This window comes from Phalacrocorax carbo, chromosome 1 (assembly GCF_963921805.1).
Source record: "Phalacrocorax carbo chromosome 1, bPhaCar2.1, whole genome shotgun sequence".
NCBI lineage: Eukaryota > Metazoa > Chordata > Aves > Suliformes > Phalacrocoracidae > Phalacrocorax > Phalacrocorax carbo.
In genome coordinates this window covers 126,382,565-126,404,346 of record NC_087513.1, presented here as the reverse complement: position 1 = coordinate 126,404,346, position 21,782 = coordinate 126,382,565, and the positions used below count along the sequence as shown (strand labels likewise).

Genomic DNA, 21,782 nt, shown 5'->3' with positions numbered 1-21,782 from the left:
GGCAAACAGGGCGTGGCGCGGCAGTTTGCGCAGGCAGGGCGAGCAGGAGGGACGCCACAGCCCACTTGTAGGTCTACAGCTCAGGCAAGTGCTTCGGCCTTGGGTGAAATGTTGGGCACTCGCCTCAGAGCAAAAACCACTGTTTGTTCAGCAGAAGCCCCAAGATATCAGACTCATCCACCCAGACAGGTCTGGTAAGAAAGGACACACCAGTACAGGCAGTGGTTTCCAGAAACTGCCCAAACCCCTCTTCTGACGATAAGGTCACGAGGTGTGCACAGGTCGATGACCTGTTATGTCAGGTGGCTGAACTGCAGGAAACGGTTAAGCGGCTGCACAGTATTAGAGGAACTGAGGCAGAGGTAGACAGGTGGCTTCAGAATCATGTTCCTGTGGCAGACACCGCCTAGAATGAGGCGCCGTGGACCCTGGTGACTCACAGGAGCAGGATTCCACATCAGCCTGCACCCTCCGCCATCACAATCAGAAACAGATACGAAGCCTTAACAACTGAGAACACCCATGAGCAAGGTCTGCAAAGTCCCCCACAAGGGGAAACTGTACCAGCAACATACAGTGGACATTGTAAAAAGAAACGATGAGTGCTCATGGTGGGTGACTGTCTGTTGAAGGGTACTGAGGCACCCATCTGCCGACCTGACAGGGAGTCACGAGAGGTGTGCTGCCTCCCAGGACCCAAGGTCCGAGACGTTACTGAGAGGGTGCCACAACTCACCAGGAAAACAGACTACTATCCACTGTTACTATTTCACGTAGGTATGAACGATACTGAGAGGTGCCACCTGGGTAAAATCAAGGAAGACTTTCGAGCCCTGGGGGAGCAAGTGAAAAACATTGGCACCCAAGTGATCTTCTCTTCCATTGTGCCAGTTCAAGAGAAGGGAGCAGCCAGAAACAGGTGCATAATATGTATCAACTCCTGGCTACGTGGTTGGTGCCACTGTGAGGGGTTTGGCTTTTATGACAATGGGGTGTTCTTCAATGACGACAACATGCTAGGGAGGGATGGAATCCATCTTTCTAAAAGGGGTAAGGGAATCTTCAGCAGTAGGCTGGCTAACTTGGTGAGGTGGGCTTTAAACTAAAGGACTTGGGGGGTGGGATCCATGGAGAAAACGCTCACACCAGCCCATCCAACGGGGGACTAGGTCAGTCCAAGCAGAGTGGTGATAAAGGTTCCTTAGCTGTCTCCCAAGAGGTGAAACAAAAGAGTAAATACCTCAAGTGCATGTACATGAATGCACGCAGTCTAGGTAACAAACAGGAGGAACTGGAGCTCCGTGCCCACTCAGAAGGGTATGACATCATGGGAGCAACTGAAACATGGTGGGACACCTCAAACAACTGGGGGATCGCAATGGACGGTTACAAGCTGTTTCGTAAAGACAGGCAAAGTAGAAGAGGTGGAGGAGTTGCACTCTACTTCAAGGAACACCATGAATGTATTGAAGTCAACTATGGTGATTGCAACTGCTCTATCGAATGTATCTGGGTTAAAGTCAAAGGGGTCATCTCCAAGCAGGACCTCACAGTGGGCATCGGCTATCGACCTCCTAACCATGGTGACAAAGCCGATGAAGTGATATTTGGGGCACTAAAGCAAGCTTCTGGCCAACAGAACCTGGTCTTGATGGGTGACTTCAACTACCCAGACATCTGCTGGAAAAACAATACGGCGGCTTGCATGTCATCCACCAAGTTCCTGGAATGTATCAAGGACTGTTTCCTGATACAAATGTTAGATGTACCAACCAGGAAGGAGGCGCTGCTGGACTTGCAATTCACAAACAGGGAAAGCCTGCTTTGTAATATCTCAGGTGGTGATAGCCTTGGCTGCAGTGACCACAATATTGTGGAGTTTGGGATCCTGCTGAGTGTGCTGAAGGTCAGTTCTAAGACAAGGATTCTGGATTTTAGAAAGCAAACTTCAGTGCACTCAGGGCTCAACTGGGAAGGATTCAATGGCAAGCTTCCATGGAATACAAAGGAGATAGTGAGTGCTGGGGATTCTTCAAGAACTCTCTATTGGAAGCACAAAGCCAATTTATCCCCTACAAAGGAAAGGGAAGTAAACAGAGCAAGAGGCCCCCATGGCTCAGCCATGACCTCCTGAGTCTACTCAAATCCAAAAGGAAAGCACACCATAAACGGAGAAGTGGAGGATTACCCATCAAGATCTACAAGGGCATAGCCAGAGAGTGCAGACATGCAGTTAGAAAAGCAAAAGCCCAATTTGAATTTAAACTGGCTGTAGACATAAAAAATAACAAGAAAGGGTTCTTCTAACATGTCAACCATATGGAGAAAAAGAAGGAAAACATAGGCCCACTGTTAAACAGAAAAGAAGAGTCAATCACCAATGATGCAGAAAAGCAGAGGTCCTCAACACCTCCTTCACCTCTGTCTTTACCAGCACTGTAGGGTCCCAGGCTTTGGGAACAAAATTGCCCATTGATCCAAACACCGACCCACCATCGGTGAAGGAAGAGTTAGTACATGAATTACTACGGGAGCTTGACCCCCACAAATCAATGGGTCCTGACGCCATCCACCTGAGGGTGTTGAGAGCTGGCTGATATTATTGCAAGGCCACTCTCCATAATCTTCGAGAAGGCATGGAGGATGGGGGATGCCCCAGAGGACTGGAGAAAGGCAAATGTTACCCCTATCTACAAGAAGGGCTCAGGGGAGGATCCGGGTAACTATAGGCCCATCAGCCTTACTTCAGTCCCTGGGAAAGTTATGGAACGAATCCTCCTGGGGGCCATCACAAGTCAAACGAAGCACGTGATTGGGAAAAGCCAACATGGCTTCACTAAAGGCAGATAGTGCTTCACAAATCGGGTGGCCTTCTATGACAAAGTGATTTGCCTGGTTGACATGGGGTGGGCAGTGGACATTGTCTTCCTGGACTTCTTGAAGGCCTTTGATATGGTCCCCCACAGTCTTCTTCTGGAGAAATTGATGTGTTACAGCCTAGACAAGTGGTCTGTGCAGTGGGTGGGGAACTGGCTGACAGGCCGCACCCAAAGGGTGGTGGTAAATAGCTCCTTTTCCAAGTGGCAACCTGTCACTAGTGGAGTCCCCCAGGGATCGGTATTGGGCCCAATGTTATTCAACATCTTTATAAGTGATCTGGATAATGGAATCAAGTGTAGCCTGATGAAGTTTGCAGACAACACCAAGCTGAGTGGGGAAGTAGACACTCCAGAAGGGAGAGCTGCTCTGCAGGGAGATCTGGATAGGCTGGAAGAGTGGGCCAGCAAGAACCTTATGAAGTTCAACAAGGAGAAATGTAAGATCATGCACCTGGGAAAACATAATCCAGGAGTGCAGCACAGACTGGGATCCACCTGGCTGGAGAGCAGCTCTGTGGAAAGGGACCTGGGGGTCCTGGTGGACAGGAAGCTCAGCATGAGCGAACAGTGTGCTGCTGCGTCCAGGAAGGCCAACAGGGTGTTGGGTTCCATCAAAAAGGGCATCACCAACAGAGATACAGAAGTCATCATCCTGCTCTACTCAGCACTTGTCAGGCCACACCTGGAGTACTGTGTCCAGTTCTGGTCCCCTCTATTAAAAAAGGATGTGGACAGGCTGGAAGGGGTCCAGAGAAGGGCCACCAAGATGGTCAAAGGATTGGGAAGCCTGCCATACGAGGATAGGCTGGGAGAACTGGGTTTGTTCAGCCTTGAGAAAAGGAGGCTCAGAGGGGATCTCATCACCATGTACCTGTACTTAAGGGGTAGCTACAAAGAAGATGGAGACTCCCTTTTTACATGGAGTCCCATGGAGAGGACAAGGGGGATGGACACAAGTTGCTCTTGGGGAGATTCCGATTGGACATCAGAGGGAAATTTTTCACATTGAGGGCTGTCAACCATTGGAATAATCTCCCCAGGGAAGTGGTTGACTCGGCCACGTTGGACACCTTCAAGAGTCGTCTGGACAGGGTGCTGGGCCATCTTGTCTAGACTGCTCTTCCCAGAAAGGTTGGACTAGATGATCCCTGAGGTCCCTTCCAACCTGAGATTCTGTGATACCCTTGGGTTGGTAATTCATCTGATAACTTCCTTAAAATGATCTGAATGTTGATATTCTCTGGTTATGCCTAGTTACTAGAATTTGACTTGTGGTTCAATATTATTTAAGCCCTGAGGTAGTTCTAAATTGCCACTTCCAATTTTATTTCCTAAGGTCTTCAATGCTGCAGATGTCACCTGGGCTTCTGACTCAGTGGAAAAGGCTGGAAGTGTAAACACATAAAAGATTATGAAGATTTTGGTAGCTTTTTATGTATTTGACAGTAATGGCTGATATTTGTGCAAACTTTTCATAAATTCAGGTGGCAGATGCTAAAGGAGTTACATGTAACTTAGTACTCTGTAGAGATCAGAGTTGTCCTATATAATTTATAATAATTTTTAATTTAAATAAAGGGTAAGAGAGAAAGTCTGAGGAGCTCATAGTTCTGTAAGATCAATATGTATGTTTCATAATATTTACACATCCTGCCAGAACATTTAGAGAACTTGCAAATTCTACTGAACTTATACTGGGACTATCATGGATTACAAGATTCACTGCACTTACACACTGTGATGGGACAGGCAGAAGAATTTATAAACCCTGGAAGTATCAACACTTCATGATGCTTTAAAACTCTGCTGGGACAAAATCCTGGATCTTGTAAGTTTAGTGGAAAAAAAACAGATATAACTCACAATGCCCGCAAGTCCTTTTGGTACAGTCAGGAAAGCTTGTAAATTATGTGTGAATATCAGATACACAAAAAGATCTGCTGGCACAGATTATAACGAATACACATGCAACGTTTGTAAACTCAGTAAATAAACAGTTAAGAGCCTACTACCTTATTATTTGCTGCAAGTACCCTCTTTGATGTTTTGTTCCTGCTATAAATATAAAATGATACAGTCACTGTATGCCTCCTCTCTGCGTTAAAGTTTTCTCTTTTTTTAACATAAATTTCCTTCAAACCTAGGAAATGCAGGAGGTTAAAAAAAATTGCAGAAGACAGTGCCCTTACAACATTCACTGGACAGGGTGCTGGGCCATCTTGTCTAGACTGCGCTCTTCCTAGAAAGGTTGGACTAGATGATCCCTGAGGTTGCTTCCAACCTGTGATTCTGTGATTCTGTGTGATTCACTGATCACTTCATTTTTAGGGACAATAATCATCTGTGTGACTGCAGTATAAGCTAGGCTCATAGAGAGGAATTGAATAATTGCCAAGCAGGCAGGTAATACTCACTGTACATTGCTCAAGTTGCTTTTCCAGGGCTTCTGAATCACCAAGGGCAGGCCACTCTTCCTTCAGAAAAACATCCACTTCAGCCATCCATTTCTTCAGTGTTTTAATGTCATTCTGTTTATTAAAAAGACATTTTACTGCATCACACAGAACCTGACTGGCAGTAGGGTAATTCATCCTGGCACTAAGACTAAAGCTCATTGCAATGCAATTTCAAGATTATTAAACTGTCTGAAAAATACAAACACGGCAAACAAGCAAAACCAATTTTATCTGGGACTGTCATTGACTCTTCAGCCTGCACTCAGACCATTTCTGCCCCAGTTTAATGTGTCTACAAGCCGGCAACTTTCTGGCTGTCAAGTTCATGTCTTACAGATACTATATATGTTTAGATGCTGCATGACTTTTCATTGGTCCCTTGTATGGCTTCAGAGTACTCACACATGTCAATTAATTCAGGCTCACCTATCAAATCCTCCTGTGCTTCAATTTAAATTTCAGGCTCCTTTTGGAATTTGCATGCTGTATTGCCTATTTCTTTACCAGAACACAACAGAGAGAAACTCCCTTTCGACTAAGAATGAAAAAACCCATTGTAACTGAAACAGTAATTGAAACAGATTCACTTCAGAACCTAAAATCATATAATGACTCGATAAGGCATTTCAGAGAGTGATTCTCAGGTACTGTTTCCAGCACTAGAATATTTGTAATCAGTAATTTGCTTTCCATAATCTGTAATTAACTCTTGCAAGTCATAAAAAAAAGCTGAACATCAAATGCTTGCAAAGAGGGAACCCTACCAGTCCCAGGCAACATTGTACAGATAATCTAATACCTTGAAAGGTAGAATGAGATTTTTAAAATGTCACTTAAAATTACCTTAAAATGCCATCTTAGGTAAACAATTAGTTGCACATATTAAAATAAATATTATAAATGGCAAAAATTTGAAAGGCAAATTATAATGCATTTGTTCATCAAACCGTTTTCATCACCAGTGAAGTACACATTGATATTCTATGCTGAATGCAAAAAGGGACATTTCATTATAATACAGACCATGCCCTAAAATGTGTACAAAAATGCCTTAACAACTATTATGAGATAGATAACCAAAGGGAACATTTTCCTAATGTACTTGATATATTTAATAACAATAGGCTACCATGGAAAATGAACTGAATTAATAAAAAGAATCATACTGAAATTATCAGTGGACTTCAGAATGATAATTACCAAAACACTCTTGAAGTGTATTCCATTACCAGTCAGTAAAAATGGTTCAGAATCTTATTTCATAATGAAACTTTAATACCTTTACATGAATACTTTAAATATAGTTCATTAATGATGCAAAATATAGATCTGATGTGATTTACTTAAAAAGGGATTAGTCTTCAGATACCAGTGAAGATCAAATGTATGACTTGCATTTTGAATCAGATTGTAAATACACTTTATTTATTGACGCTGATTTCATCATATCCCATGCTGACATATTCCATAAATTGCAACAGCTGAAACAATTGACTGGAATATTAGTCATTAAAGGATCTGAAAACCGAAGTCATTGAAAAGACAATGACTTTTATATTAACTGTGTACTACAGTGACTTCAGTAATAAATACAAAGGCTAAGATTTGTATGCAAGTATTTCTCACATAAATTTAAAAAAGTGTCCTACAGAGCATGGTCATGATGTTCAGGACTTTCTCCTTTTAAAAGCAGTGGCAGAACCTCTAAACCCCTATGCAGAAAATTCAGGGAATAAAAAAAAAAAGACAAATGTTTGAATTTCTCAAGAAAAGTGTATTGGTCTGTTTTGTGCATTTGCAAATATTTCATTGTACTATTGATAAAATCACTTTCTATTTGTCCTATTTATATTGGGTTTATGTAGCACAGTTTTGATAGCAGGGGTGGCCTCTGTGATAAGAGGCCAGGTGCTGCCCTGTACTGGAGAGAGCCAGTTCCAGCTATCTCCAATGGATCCACCACAGGACACAGCCGACCCCTTAGTCAGCTAGTGATGCCACTGTGATAATACAGTTAAGAAAGGGCAAAAATGCCAGAGAGGTAGAGGAGAGAAAAAAAGTGAGAAACAACCCTCCAGACACCAAGGTGAGTGAAGAAGGAGGGCAAAGAGGTGATCCAGCTGCTGGAGCAGAAATTCCCCTGAAGCCAGTGGTGAAGACCATGGTGATACAGGTTGTCTCCCTGCAGCCCATGGAGGTCCATGGTGGAGCAGATATCCACCTGCAGCCTGTGGAGGACCCCATGCTGGAGCAGTTAATGTGCCCTAAAGGAAGCTGCAGCCCATGCAGAGTCCCACACAGGATCAGATGTTTCCTGGAGGACTGCAGCCCACGGGAGGACCTACGCTGAAGCAGAGGGAAAGCATGAGGAGGACGAGGCAGCAGAGAGGAGCTGGTATGGACCGAGTGAAGGTCCCATTCCCTATCCCTCTGCTCCCCGTGGCAGGAGAGGAGACGACAGTAAAGCAATTGAGTGCAGACTGTGAAAAAGAGGGAGGAGGAGAGATGTTGTTTTAATTTTCCTCTTTGTTTCTCACTACTCAAATCTGTTTTAATTTTCCCTAAGCTGTGTCAGTTTTGCCTATGATTGTACCTGGTAAGATAGCCACCTGTCTTTATATCAGTCCAAGAGCTTTTCCGTCCTATTTCCTCCCCCTGTCCCACTGAGGAAAAGAAGTGAGACAGCAGCTGGAGCATCTGGCTACTGTCCAGGGTTATCCTACCATACCATTAAACTTCATTCCATGGCCAGCTTCAAAAGTCAGAGATGTAGCTATGGAGCCAAAGTTACAATTTAGACCAATGTGGCATTTCAGTAGCAAAATTATAAATGGTACTGATAAAAATGTTTCCTCCTTTTTTAGACCATTTTGCTTATCTAAAAAGTGATTAAGAGTAACAAAATAATGAGTACTTTTTTCTTCTCTAAAAAGTTATTTTCCCCTACAAAAACAGATACTTTTGAAAGAATACTTTGACAGAAAATTTATTCCTGACCAGACAACTCTAGTGAATTAAAATGAAAATAACAATTAGTGTTCATGTACTATTGTATTATAATTCACAACATGAAGTTAATCATGTATCATGTTCTACTACCAGAAACCAAAGCCAAGGACAGAAATATTTGATGTTGTAAACAGAAGAAATACAGAAAGACAACACTGAGAAGAAACACACTGAGAGAACACAGCTTTAAGTATGGCTGCAGGACCTCAACTTCCAGAATTTTGTTTGCAGTATCCCCCATGCATATGCAAGTGTTCATTTGCATGGGGGTCAGGAGAGAAAAACATTTAAAAAATACTTTATCCATTTTTGACTGATTGATCTGAATTGCCCTGAAACCTGACCATTGAAATTATATAAAAATAGAACAGGAATGTGTTAAAATTGACTTATTTTAAATCTTATAACATCTAAGTCGTAGACATCCTCTCCAATGGTGCTGACACATGCGGTTTCTAAATAAGTATAAGCATGGATAGTAATTTTTAAAGAAATATAGATAGTGATTTATAAAGAAGTATAAAGAAGTATAAATAGAAGATCTTCACAGTGAGAAAAGCAATGGAAGGTTCCAAAGCTGTCATTCCAAATACCTGAAATTCACACAATTGTCTAAGTCATGTACACTTCTGTTTTCTGGCAACTGCTGCCAAGCTAGTACCATATTACAAATGACTTCAATTATATAAGTGAATCCATTGAAGCCAATATGGTGACAGCTACTTCAGCTGCATGAAAAGGTAAGTACAGGAATATTAGTAGCAATTTCACTGAAATTAAACTTACGTTTTGCTATTGAAACAACATAGACATAAACAACTACAAAATCATAATTCAAAGGAAAATCTTGGATCTCCCAAAATCAAGAGAACATTTTAATACATTTTATGTACTCTTGATATTTCACTGTGGTGTTACTTTCTTGAGGTGCATAAATGCCTTCTGTGCTAGTCTCACAACCACAAGGCACCACATAGTAGTTGAAGCTGAAAAACTTTGGTTAACCTGGAATCGCTGGAGTTTGGTCATAAGCTCCTCAAGTTTCTGGCAATGTTCCACCAGCTGCGTTGATAATTTCTTCCAGCGGCCAAGAATCACTTCAATCTCTGATCGATACCTTTGGCTGACTTCCGCAGGGGCTTTCCTGGACATGTCTTCCACAGTTATGTTGAGATAGTTCAGGCCTTTTTGCTGTTCTTGCAGAGAGCTTTGTAGAGCCTATGAATAGGAAGCAAATAGTATCCTGATTTATGTTGGGCAATTCTCTTGTTTCACAAACGTAGGTGAGACTGCTGAAGAAAGGACTGAAAACTAAAAATGTAGGTCGCCTTTGCTAAAACATCCAATGACATATTCTACTGAGCAATTTGTCTCACACAAAAGAGAAAGTAGAATTTTTAGTTGAACACAGAATATAACCAGAAGTGTTTATACTGTTAATAGACATGATCCACATACACTTCATTAATTTGAGATAGGAATTTACTACGGCCCTAATGATTATACTTTCAAAAGAATGAGACTATACATGGAGAAAAAGAATAAACTTAGAACTGCTTCTATGATTTAAAGTTTTTAATAACAACATGTCAAAATGTTTGCAATTCTTAGCCCAAATATGCTGCCTTTAACTTTTTTCCTATATTCTACATTTTATTTCTTCATGTGCATTACTAGTTGCATTAAACAACATGCTCAGTAGCCATCCAATAGTAGAACAATATCAAACATTGAAATGCAGGGAAGGTATGTACCTGATGGCAAAATTTGTTCCACATTTGTGTCTGCTTGTAAATCCAACAGGAAATCTGTCAAAGCCCATGCTGCATTTTGCAAAACACAGTTGTTTCCATGTCAGCACTGGTAAATGAAATGAGCTAAATCTATACTTCACTATCAGAGCTATCGTCAAAGGAATATTTTACATATCATGGGGACAAATAAAGGCTTTTCCTTAACATGTTTGATATCGTATAAAATTGGTTTCAATGGTGAAGAACACTTTCAATCCTTTAAGTTTAGGAATTGATAGAAGTAAGTATCCACCATGTCCTTAAACTTTGGCTAAACCCCAATGGGTATAATGCACTCAAGATCTGTACTGTAAGCTTCAGCAGGCTCATGACAACTTTGCAATCTCTTCCTCTAAATTTTTCACTTGACACATTTGTTCCCACAGCATTACCGCTCACCTTGAGCTCCCTGATTCTCTGATCCATGATTTCATATTCAGCAACTGCAACCTGAGGCATGGAGAGTTTAGTTTCTGCCTGCTGGATCCACACAAGTATAGTGCTCATTGTCTCTTTGTAGCGTGCGGGAGGCATACTGTCAAAAACTACATTCAGTGGGGAAGAAGAAGGAAAGAAATAAAACAATTTTGTGTTTCATTATTTGGTTTGCTTACAGAAGATGTTTGAGAAAAGACTGAGCCTTCTTGAAGTCAATGGCTATTTTGCAACAGATTGCAACAGGCCCAGTGTGTCAGTATCAGGTTTTTCCAAGAATTGTGGAAGCAGAATACTTTTGAAGAATGAATACACTCATTCTGATGTTTATACCTCTGTCATTTTATCAATTGTGTGTCTTTTGACTCTCTTGTTGTAGGTCATATGACAACTTATACAGCCAAGACAACTAGTTTAAATACGTGTGTTTAGAGATCAACAGATAAACCATTGTACGTAACCCAAAATCTAATTTCAGAAATGTAGTAAGAAAGCACATCCATTTTATGGCCCATATTTGTGTGTTCAATGTTTCTGTTCAAGTAAAACATTCTGTTTAAGACATCTGTTAAAAGCTTAGTAAAATAATCTTCTGCATTAAAGTTGATTTTTATTGAACTGTGCTTATTGTACCAACATTACAGATGCTGTAAATAGACAACATCTGGCACACACGAGCAACTTATTAGCAGAGATATTCCCTCTGCCCTCAACAACAATTGCTTCTACACTCATTGAGAAAGTACAGACAAGTAGCACGTCTGGTTGGAAACAAAATATTTCCTACTTGTACCACATAATAATTAAGTACATAAAAGCTCAAAAAAATGTTTCACCTGTTTTTATCTCCTGCATGTCTCAGGTATTTCAGAAACAACTGTACTGAGAAATGATAGAGCTGTCCAAAAAGCAATTTTGACAAACAACACACTTGAAGTTTTTGTGTGCAATCTTGCTTATATTCTCATACAGCAATGCTTGGCAGAATGTACTTCAGATTTTAACCCAATTTTTTAGCTGATCAACACAAAGCTACTTAAGAAAAACCACCACATTTTCAGTTAGGCATCATAACAACATACTAAAATGAGGGCAGTTTAATCTCCCTTGTGGAGCATGCACATTGGATGGCATACTTTCATCATAAAAACTTGCCTGATCTGATTTATCAACACATCTTGGGATTTACAAAAGATAGGACTTGGTACCAGGAAGGCCAAGAATTTATTGCCTTGTGAAGTATTTTCTATACACAGAAAGCAACAGTAATACATTCTTGGAAACAGAAAAGCAAACATCAAATAGCATTTCAAATCTTTTAATGTCCTTAGTGAGATTTGTATTGTCTTTGACTCATTTAATCCAAATGATTCCTACTTTAAAATAAAACATGCATTTAAACACGTCACTCCAATTGAATGAAGATATAATTTTAACAGCTCAGATATGTTAAAGGCGAATACAACTCTCAAACTGCAGTTTTATCTAGAAATATGGAGTTCAGTATTGTGATGTAATGTTGGACTTCTATAATAATTTTATCCTTTAAATGAAAACCAAACCTTAGGACTAATGTATGACTTCAAGCAGCTATATAAAATAATAGCTATTTTCAGTAGCAGTGAAGAATACCTCAGAACAGGTAAAACCACCGTTACAGCAAACTCCACCAAACTGCGTGAAACTCATCCTGACAATCTGCCGATAATAATAATAATAATAATTTTTAAGCCATCCAAACACTGCAAAAGTTTTGTCCAATGTTAACAAATTTTGTCCTCTACTATTTGAAGGATTGAATACAGTTCAAGTGGGATCACATATGTTGATTTAATCAAGCTAGTGGCTTTCCAATTTGGTCATTAAATATTCCATTTAAAAAGCATTTTTAAGCTCAGTGGAACAATAGTTTTCTTATTGGACTTTACCAGATGACTAGTATTGAAATACTGCTTTTCAATGTTTTTTGCCTAGCTACAGTTTTCGGGGCTTGTTGGGTTTGGGTTTTTTTTCTTGGAGGGGTGGGTTGTTTGTATTTTTTTTTAAGATAGACAATGTGTCAGCATTTTTATCCACAAGGAAGCATATTAACAACTGTTTGGATTACACTTAAGAAGAGCCTATATTGTTTTTGCAACTCCTGATGTCAATGGTGAGAATTCAGACGCCTACAGTGGGATTCACATTACCTAATTTTAACTATCTAAATAAACTAACACATTTACAGTCTCTCTGTGGGCAGTATGAAACACTAAATTCCCCATGATCATAACATAAACACATATCCAGACCGTTTCTTTTTATTCTGGAATTTTCTTTGTGATAGTAATGTTTGTGGATAAAAGTCCACATGATAAGCAGAGTACATTAAAATGGATTCGACTATATTATGTGAAAAACTGAATTGCTGGTCAGAAAGATATAGCATGTCTGCAACCCAGGCTATAGAGTTGAGCTAGGCCCATGACAGAAATGTAACAAAATATCACAGAGGGAAAATGCAAATATGTTACTGTGAAATACCAGAATACAGTTCCTATCCCATAATAGGAAAATGTTGTTGCATTAATCTATTCCACTTATAGGGAAAGCATTCTGGTGTGACTCACATTGTAACCCTTGAGAACTGACCGGCAAATGCTTTTACACTTGCATATTTATTTCAGAGAAAGTGCTTAAATTTGGAAATACAATGTGCAGATTGAGATATGGATAGTATATATTTTTAATATCTAGAAATATTTAAACATGTGAAAATATCTTTCCAAATAAGTAAAATATCTTTTTTTTTCTTCCATTTTTGCTCCCAGCCTCCTTTTTTGTGACCAGATTTTCCAGTCAAAAATCTTTTCCCAAATCAGAAATGAAATGAGAATACAATTATCTCAACAACTATTAAATCACACTGGATATGCTGCACTATGTATCTCCTACAGTCAGGACAAATCCCACTGTTCATCAAATCATTGTCAAAGAAGAAGAATGTCAATAAATATAATCTATGGGATCATTTCAGTAACGACTTATTCCCTGAAATGAATGATTTAGATTGAACTGCATGTATTTCCCATAAAAATCTCCTTGGTAGTAATTGCACTGTTTAAAACCATGCTGATTTTCTCACAACTTTGTTTTGCTCTTTTTAAATACAAGTACTTGAAGATATTAATCAAATTCTTCATATTGATGACTTCATAAAAGCTGTGATTCACTTCTTCCACATCTTTCACCAGAAACTCTCAAAGTGGAATCATAAGGAATCTTGTAGAATATATAATCAATGTTCTGCAAGTGCTTTAACACCTCCAATTCTCATATTTATTAAACTTAAAAAAAAATAGGAGGGAAGCCCTTTTCCAGTTCTACAAGATCTAATGTAACAGTAAATATCTTTTAAAGATTCAACATTTTTTAGGTGGGGTTTTTTCCCATCCTTATAATTTTTCATTTTTACCACAGAGGAATAGGATAAAATGACCTACACGATAGAGGACATTATCTCATACACATCCATTTCACAGGTTGCTTTGTCCTTTCATTCTTTATTTAAATAATAATGAAAAAAATATTGGAGGAAATGGATGCAAAAGAAAAATTAAATTACTTGCATTTTACTTATTGAAATAATATTTTCTCACAGACATCTGAGCTGTATCTTCAGAAAAAAAGGTACATGCAAAGAAAGTTAAGCAAATTTTATCCAAAGAAACCAAAGAGCAATTAATTTATTGCTACTAAATCATAGTTCAGGTCTTAAGAAAAAGTTTGAGTTATGAAATTTACATGCCTCTTGCCTAAAATTTTTCTTCCTCAAGTATGCAATGATTGGTGGAAGATTATTCTATGTATCATAACAATGTCACTGTCACCTATAACCCATCTCTAAGATACTTAGAGCATGAATATAAATTAACAGTTCAAAGTTTAAGCAGAAGCAGACAAATGACACACTAAATCCCCAAATGGTCATCATAGTGTTACTGTTACTGAGGTTTGTTGTATTATGAAATTATGCCATAACAGAGTTTCAAGATCTTTATATAATGCAACTCTCCTTAAGATATTGTACTAGCAGATTAGGGAGAAAAGTCATGTACACGCAAAATAACTGTAAGCATGGAGTGAGTAAATAAAAAGTCACAGAATCATAGAATAGTTAAGGTTGGAAAAGACCCTTAAGATCATTGAGTCCAACCGCTAACCTATCACTGCCAAGTCCACCACGAAACCATATCCTCAAGCACCACATTTACCCTTCTTTTAAATACCTCCAGGGATGGAGACTCCACCACCTCCCTGGGCAGCCTGTTCCAATATTTGACAACCCTTTCGGTGAAGAAGTTTTTCCTAATATCCAACCTAAACTTCCCCTGGTGCAGCTTGAGGCCATTTCCTCTCGTCCTATCGCTTGTTACTAGGGAGAAGAGACCGACCCCTGCCTTGCTACAACCTCCTTTCAGGTAGTTGTAGAGAGCGATAAGGTCTCCCTTCAGCCTCCTCTTCTCCAGGCTAAACAACCCCAGCTCCCTCAGCTGCTCCTCATAAGACTTGTTCTCTAGACCCTTCAGCAGGTTCATTGCCCTTCTCTGGACACACTCCAGCACCCCGATGTCCTTCCTGTAGTGAAGGGCCCAAAACTGCACACAGTACTCGAAGTGCGGCCTCACCAGTGCCAAGTACAGGGGCACGATCACTTCCCTACTCCTGCTGGCCACACTATTCCTGATACAAGCCAGGATGCTGTTGGCCTTCTTGGCCGCCTGAGCACGCTGCTGGCTCATGTGTAGCCAGCTGTCAACCAACACCACCAGGTCCTTTTCCTCCTGGCAGTTCTCCAGCCACTCCTCCCCAAGCCTGTAGCGTTGCACGGGGTTGTTGTGACCCAAGTGCAGGACCCAGCACTTGGTCTTGTGGAATCTCATACCGTTGGCTCTGGCCCAATGACCCAGCCTGTCCAGGTCCCTCTGTAGGGCCTTCCTGCCCTCCAGCAGATCAACACTTCCACCCAGCTTGGTGTCATCTGCAAACTTACTGAGGGTGCACTCAATCCCCTCATCCAGATCATCAATGAAGATATTGAACAGGACCGGCCCCAACACTGAGCCCTGGGGAACACCACTCGTGACCAGCCGCCAACTGGAATTGACTCCATTCATCACCACTCTCTGGGCTCGGCCATCGAGCCGCTTTTTAACCCAGCACAGAGTGCACTTGCCCAAGCCGTGAGCAGCCAGCCTCTCTAGGAGAATGCTGTGGGAGACAGTGTCAAAGGCCTTACTAAAGTCCAAGTAGACAATGTCTACAGCCATCCCCTCATCCACTAAGCAGGTCACCTTATCATAGAAACAGACCAGGTTAGTGAGGCAGGACCTCCCTTTCATAAACCCATGCTGGCTGAGCCTGATCCCCTGGGTGTCCCACATGTGCTGCTTAATGGCATTCAAGATGATCTGCTCCATGACCTTTCCTGGCACCAAGGTCAGGTTGACAGGCCTGTAGTTCCCCGGATCCTCCTTCCAACCGTTCTTGTAGAGGGGCATCACATACACTAATTTCCAGTCATCTGGGACCTCCCCGGTTGACCAGGACTGTTGATAAATGATGGACAGTGGCTTGGTGAGCTCCTCTGCTAGCTCCTTCAGTATCCTGGGGTGGATCCCATCTGGCCCCATGGACTTGTGAACATCCAGGTGGAGGAGCAGGTTGGTGACTGCCACCTCTTCAACAACTGGGACTTCATTCTGCATACTAGCTCCATCTGCCAGCACAGGGGCCTGAAAACCCTGAGGATGACCAGTCTGACTATTAAAGACTGAGGCAAAGAAAGCATTAAGTACCTCAACCTTCTCCTCCTCTTTCCTGGCAAGGTTACTTTCCCCATCCAACAAAGGAGGGAGATTCTCCCTGGCCCTCCTTTTGTCACTGATGTATTTATAAAAAAATTTCTTGTTATCTTTAATGGTGGTGGTCAGTTTAAGTTCCAGCTGGGCCTTTGCCTTCCTAATCTTGTCCCTGCATAACCTCACAACACCCTTCTAGTCCTCCTGAGTCACCTGCCCCTTCTTCCAAAGGCGGTAAGCTCTCCTTTTTTTCTTGAGTTCCAGCCAAAGCTCCCTATTCAGCCAAGCCGGTCTTCTCCCCCGCCTGCTCGACTTACGGCACATGGGGACAGCCTGCTCCTGCGCCTTTGAGACTTCCTTCTTTAATAACATCCAGCCTTCCTGGACTCCTCTGCCCTTCAGGACTGCTCCCAAGGGACTCTGTTAACCAGACTCCTTAACAAGCCAAAGTCTGCCCTTCTGAAGTTCAGGGTAGCGGTTTTGCTGACCCTCTTCCTTACTTCTCCAAGAATTGTAAACTCTATCATGTCATGGTCGCTGAGCCCAGGACAGCCTCCAGCCACCACATCACGCACCAGGCCTTCTCTGTTCATAAACAGCAGGTCCAGCGAGGCACCTCCCCTGGTTGGCTCGCTTACCAGCTGCATCAGGAAGTTATTTCCCACACAATCCTGGAACCTCCGAGACTGCTTTCTCTCTGCTGTGTTGTATTTCCAGCAGATATCTGGTAAGTTGAAGTCTCCCACAAGAACAAGGGCTAGAGATTGTGAGACTTCAGCCAACCGCTTGTAGAGCGCTCATCCTGGTTGGGTGGTCTATAACATACTCCCACCAGGATATCTACTTTATTCGCCTTCCCTCTGATCCTTACCCATAAGCACTCAACCTTATCATTACCGTCATTGAGTTCTACACAGTCTAAAGAATCTTGACATGATATAGAAGGCAAAAACTTTCTAGAGTCTTTCTTGAAATAAATAGGAGAAACAATTTAAATGCAGAGCCATGATTCATCATCAATAATAATAACAACAACAACAATAACAATGGTGACAATGACTTCACCTTTGGGAATTACTGATCCTACAAAGGTAGAATCAGAATTTAAAAGGAAAGCACAGTGCATGAATTTATGAAGCAGAGAAAAAAGGAAATAAGTATCACTTTTCTTTTGCCACCTCCATCTTAGTATTTTTAATTTTACCTGTCACAAAAGCTTTTTTTTTTTGTTACTTTCTAAAAATCTAATAACACCCCCCAAACACCCTCTGAAGAACAGTCTTTGAGAACAGAAATGGAGAACATGTATCAGAATGCTTCTCACTGAAGACCACAGCTGAGTCACAGCAGTTCACTGCAGCAAGACTGAAAACCAGAAACACCTTAACGGAGTTTGGTCCAGTCACAGTGCAAGACGAGTGCTGGCATGAATCAGCTGCCACCTGCGAAGAACTTTGAGCCAGGTCGTTCTCACCCATCCCTGACTGACAGCTCTCTCTGTGCTGAGAGGGAATGGGAAGCTGACCAGGTTGCTCCCTGGAAATCTCTCTGACATGGCAACAGTTAATTTCCAGAAAAGTAAATATAAAGTTTAACCCCTCATTCTTCACCAGGGCAATTATAAAACCAAGAATTTCCTTGGGAAATCACATTATTAGTATTTGAATTATTGCCATGATTGCCCATTTCACTCCCTTGTGTACATTACTGATTAGTTTGAAGCACAGTCTGACCTCTGCTTTTTTCTATATACCAGTATTCCACAAATTATTCTAAATGTGTTTGGAGAGAAGGGATACACTGTTTTCAAAGGGATCAATTACCTATGGATCTACAGGCATTCTGTAACACAAGAAAAGTGAGGTTGTATTTCCCCATATTTTATGAGGTTGTATTTCTTTCATAAAAACCATTGCAAAATAGTGGAAAACCAACCAAATTGGTTTTAGAATTGGCTGTAAACTAGATTTTGTAACTGGAGGTATTATTCAAATCATGGAGAAAAATATTTGAGAAAATCTGCCTTAATCTTTAATAATATTTTATTAAGAAATCTACTGTGCAGCATAGAGAAACTACTAAGCACTCTTGAACCTAAAAAAAACCCAAACCAAACCAAAAACACCACCACCCTCAAAAAAACCCCACCAAACCCCACAAAAACAAAAAATATTTGAGGGAGACAATCTCCTAGAACTGGAGAAAAATTTTGGTTTTTAGAAAAATATTCCCTTGGAAAACAGAACAGAATAGCTAAATACCCTTATCCATCAGAAAAGGTAATGGAGTAATGGAATATTAAAAAAAACAAATGAAACACAAAACCCCCCAAACCCCTAATGATGAATCAAAAGATCTTTCTAGTATGTGCAGATTATATGTACAGGGAAGAAAAAAGGAGCAAATACTACCACTGATCTGCGAAACATCATTCAGTCTTTAGGAAATTTTCCAATCTATAGGGAGCAATTAATTGCAAATTATTTATGCAAATAAAAGATGGAATTATCTAAAATGCTGTAGTATAATTTCAACATTTTCTATTACACTAAGGCTAAAATAAAGATATGGGATCTGGCCTTTTCTCCATATGTTCAACAGAAGAAAAATAGTAATTGAAGAAAGCAGAAGAAACTCAGACTCAAAGAGACAGATTTTCTGTACTTCACTTTCAGGGTTTTTTTCACATTTTTTGATTCACAAGAGCCTCCTGAAACAGGAGTAGACCTAATGCAGCATCCCAAGCATGATCGTTTGTATCTACAGCAGAGTTACGAAATGAAGTTAGCACTTTGGATAAAACTCTGTATAAGATTTCTGAAGATAAAGTACGACTTACATAATCACCTCACCTAAAATATTACTACAAGTATGTACTGTACAGGAAAAACAGTTTCTTCTTGGCAGCTGAACTGTTTGAGATGAAGCACGTGTGATGCAGAGAGGCACATAAAATAATAGCAACAGACCAGCAGTCCATAAGATATGATTCACAGACTTCTGTTCTTCAGCAGTTTAGGAGCCTCTTCCCAGCCCGTTCAATGCTGCCACCTCAGGACAGCTGCTTCTGCAGCTGGCCAGGACACTGGAGGAACATACTGCAGCACAGGAGTGGGAACGAACAGCTACAGCCAGGAAGAACTTTACCATAGCCCGTGCTTGGTGGCATTGCATTTCAGGCAATGAACGCTATTCATCTTACAAGACTAGCCAACTGCTTTGTTCACAAGGTCTCATTATAGTAAACTTAGGTGAGGCAAAACCAGCAATTACACCAAATTATATATAGAAGAAATCATAAAGAAGCTAGCATTTGCCATTTCCAGTTGGCAGAATGGTAATATATTTCAGCATATAAATCGGTGTGGCATTAAAAGTTTCAAAATCTTATCCGTTGCATGGTTCCACTTTAGAGTCATGAATAAACTCTATACTTCTTGATACTAAATTTCTACAGCTCATTCTTTCATCACATGCTATGGCACACCTCCTCAGTATGTGTGCGTGTGCACGTGTGAAATAACTACAGCATCACAATAATGCGGTGTTTTTGAAAAAAAATCTATCTTTAAAAATGGAGTCATGCCAAACCTCTCCATGAAAGAATTTAGGATGAATACTATAAATATCCACTAGAAGGAGCTAGCACTATGTCTGATTTCAAAACAGTACCATCATCATTGGTTTAAGGGGCAAATAATCTCTTTTCTGTTCAGAAAAAATAAATTTTTATTTATAACTGATGCTGACATGCTACATATCTTTAATAAGGAATAAAATAATCTGTTTTGGTATAGAATTTTCCCCCTTTTGAAAAATGCATTATATTACAAATATTGCAAATAATGTTATAACTAGCAGTCACATATTCTGTGTGGCAGAAAAGGAGCAGTTCACCATAAGATGAAAAACTAGATACCCTGTAGTAGCTACTCTCTTTGATGAGCTTTATGGTATTATATTTCTATTATATAAAAAGCTAGAGCAGATTCACTCCTGAAATTAGACTCCCCCTCCTCTCTACTGACAGAGGTAGACTGCCCTGTGTCATAACCTGACTAAAAAAGACGGTTTTATATTGCCAAAAAATTTTGATGAATCTGTCCATAAACATACTAAGAAGAGGAGATCTGAAGGTAGAACTACACTGAGTATAAACTTTGCTTCCGGATAGTGTACATTCCCTTGTTTTCCTATTAATATAAAATGTATAACACACTGATAATTTCTGAAAGACTAATTCAATTTCAAAGAAGAGCACCTAAATAGTACTACTGGTTTAGCACGACAAAAGCAAATACAAAAGTAAGAAAGCAAAATACATACAGCTATTCTTTGCATGCAAGTCAGGCAAATTCACTTTTGTCATGAACACTTACTGCTCTGTAGCTGCTTTTCTCTGGCCTGCATGTCAGCAAGTATTTGTTTGAAATGGCTGGTAAAAGCAGCAAGGTCAACATCCAGAAACACTGGCCCTTGTTCTTTCTCTTTGAGTGCTTGACATTGAGCCTTTAGCCGTTCAATTTGAGGCTGAAGAGTTGACATTCGGATGATTTCGTCCTGCATTTTTGAACAAAATACATAAAGATAAAACTCTCCAACAAATGAAGTCACTAGTGCCACAAAATCACCACTGTTTCAATGCACATTACACAACGGTTTTGCTTCCAAGTACATCAGTTACAATAAGAACAAATTCAACATTTTTAATAATTTCTCACAATTCAATACCTCAGCTCCCAATATGATGCTCTTACCATTGTTTAAAATCACTTTCACATGACATTATCATGTTAGTAGTGTAATGCCTAAAGAAAATGAGATAGATTGTACATTAAAATTCTGTGCTCAAAGAGCAACCTTTGCACATAGAGCTGGGAAGGTAAAAACTCCACATGTCCCATAATCCTGGACTCATCTCTGTTAGATCACATACAGACAAAATAGCATGAAGTGGAAAAGAAGTGAAGATGCATAGTGATTTCTAGCAGCCCGACACTAACACATTACAGGTTGGGGTTGTGCTATTACACCTTCAGGAGACCTTGTACACACTGTGACACTTGCAACTACTAAGCAAAATGAAATGAGGAAAGTAAGCCAAATGTACAGTTCATAGTAGAGTTACTGTCAGAGAAGCTTTCTGCAAGAAAACAGAGAACCCCTGCAAGCATGACGCCAGCTCGGAATGCCTGAAAATAGGTGTAATAGCATAGATCTAAACTTGAGGTTCAAACATTGTTTTCAGCTTGAGAGCTTCTGAAGCCAGAGATTTCATAAAGTCAAACTTCTACAAGTATGTTGTGCAATTTATAATTCATTACTACATCTCAGTAGTTTCCTGTCAAACAATATTAGCTTGTAAGTAAT

General features: G+C 40.3%; 1 protein-coding gene across 8 annotated transcripts in view; it reads right to left on the bottom strand.

Moving 5' to 3' along the window:
- The window catches only part of DMD (dystrophin), a 1,139,896-nt gene that overhangs the window by 730,644 nt on the left and 387,470 nt on the right, over positions 1-21,782 (bottom strand). For all 8 annotated transcript variants that reach the window (XM_064473561.1, XM_064473589.1, XM_064473531.1 and 5 more), the window contains exons 20-23: positions 20,792-20,972; positions 10,537-10,682; positions 9,350-9,562; positions 5,294-5,407 (exon numbers count right to left, since the gene is read on the bottom strand). In XM_064473561.1, coding sequence (XP_064329631.1) covers positions 5,294-5,407; positions 9,350-9,562; positions 10,537-10,682; positions 20,792-20,972 — 654 coding nt within the window. The remainder of the gene's footprint in view (positions 1-5,293; positions 5,408-9,349; positions 9,563-10,536; positions 10,683-20,791; positions 20,973-21,782) is intronic.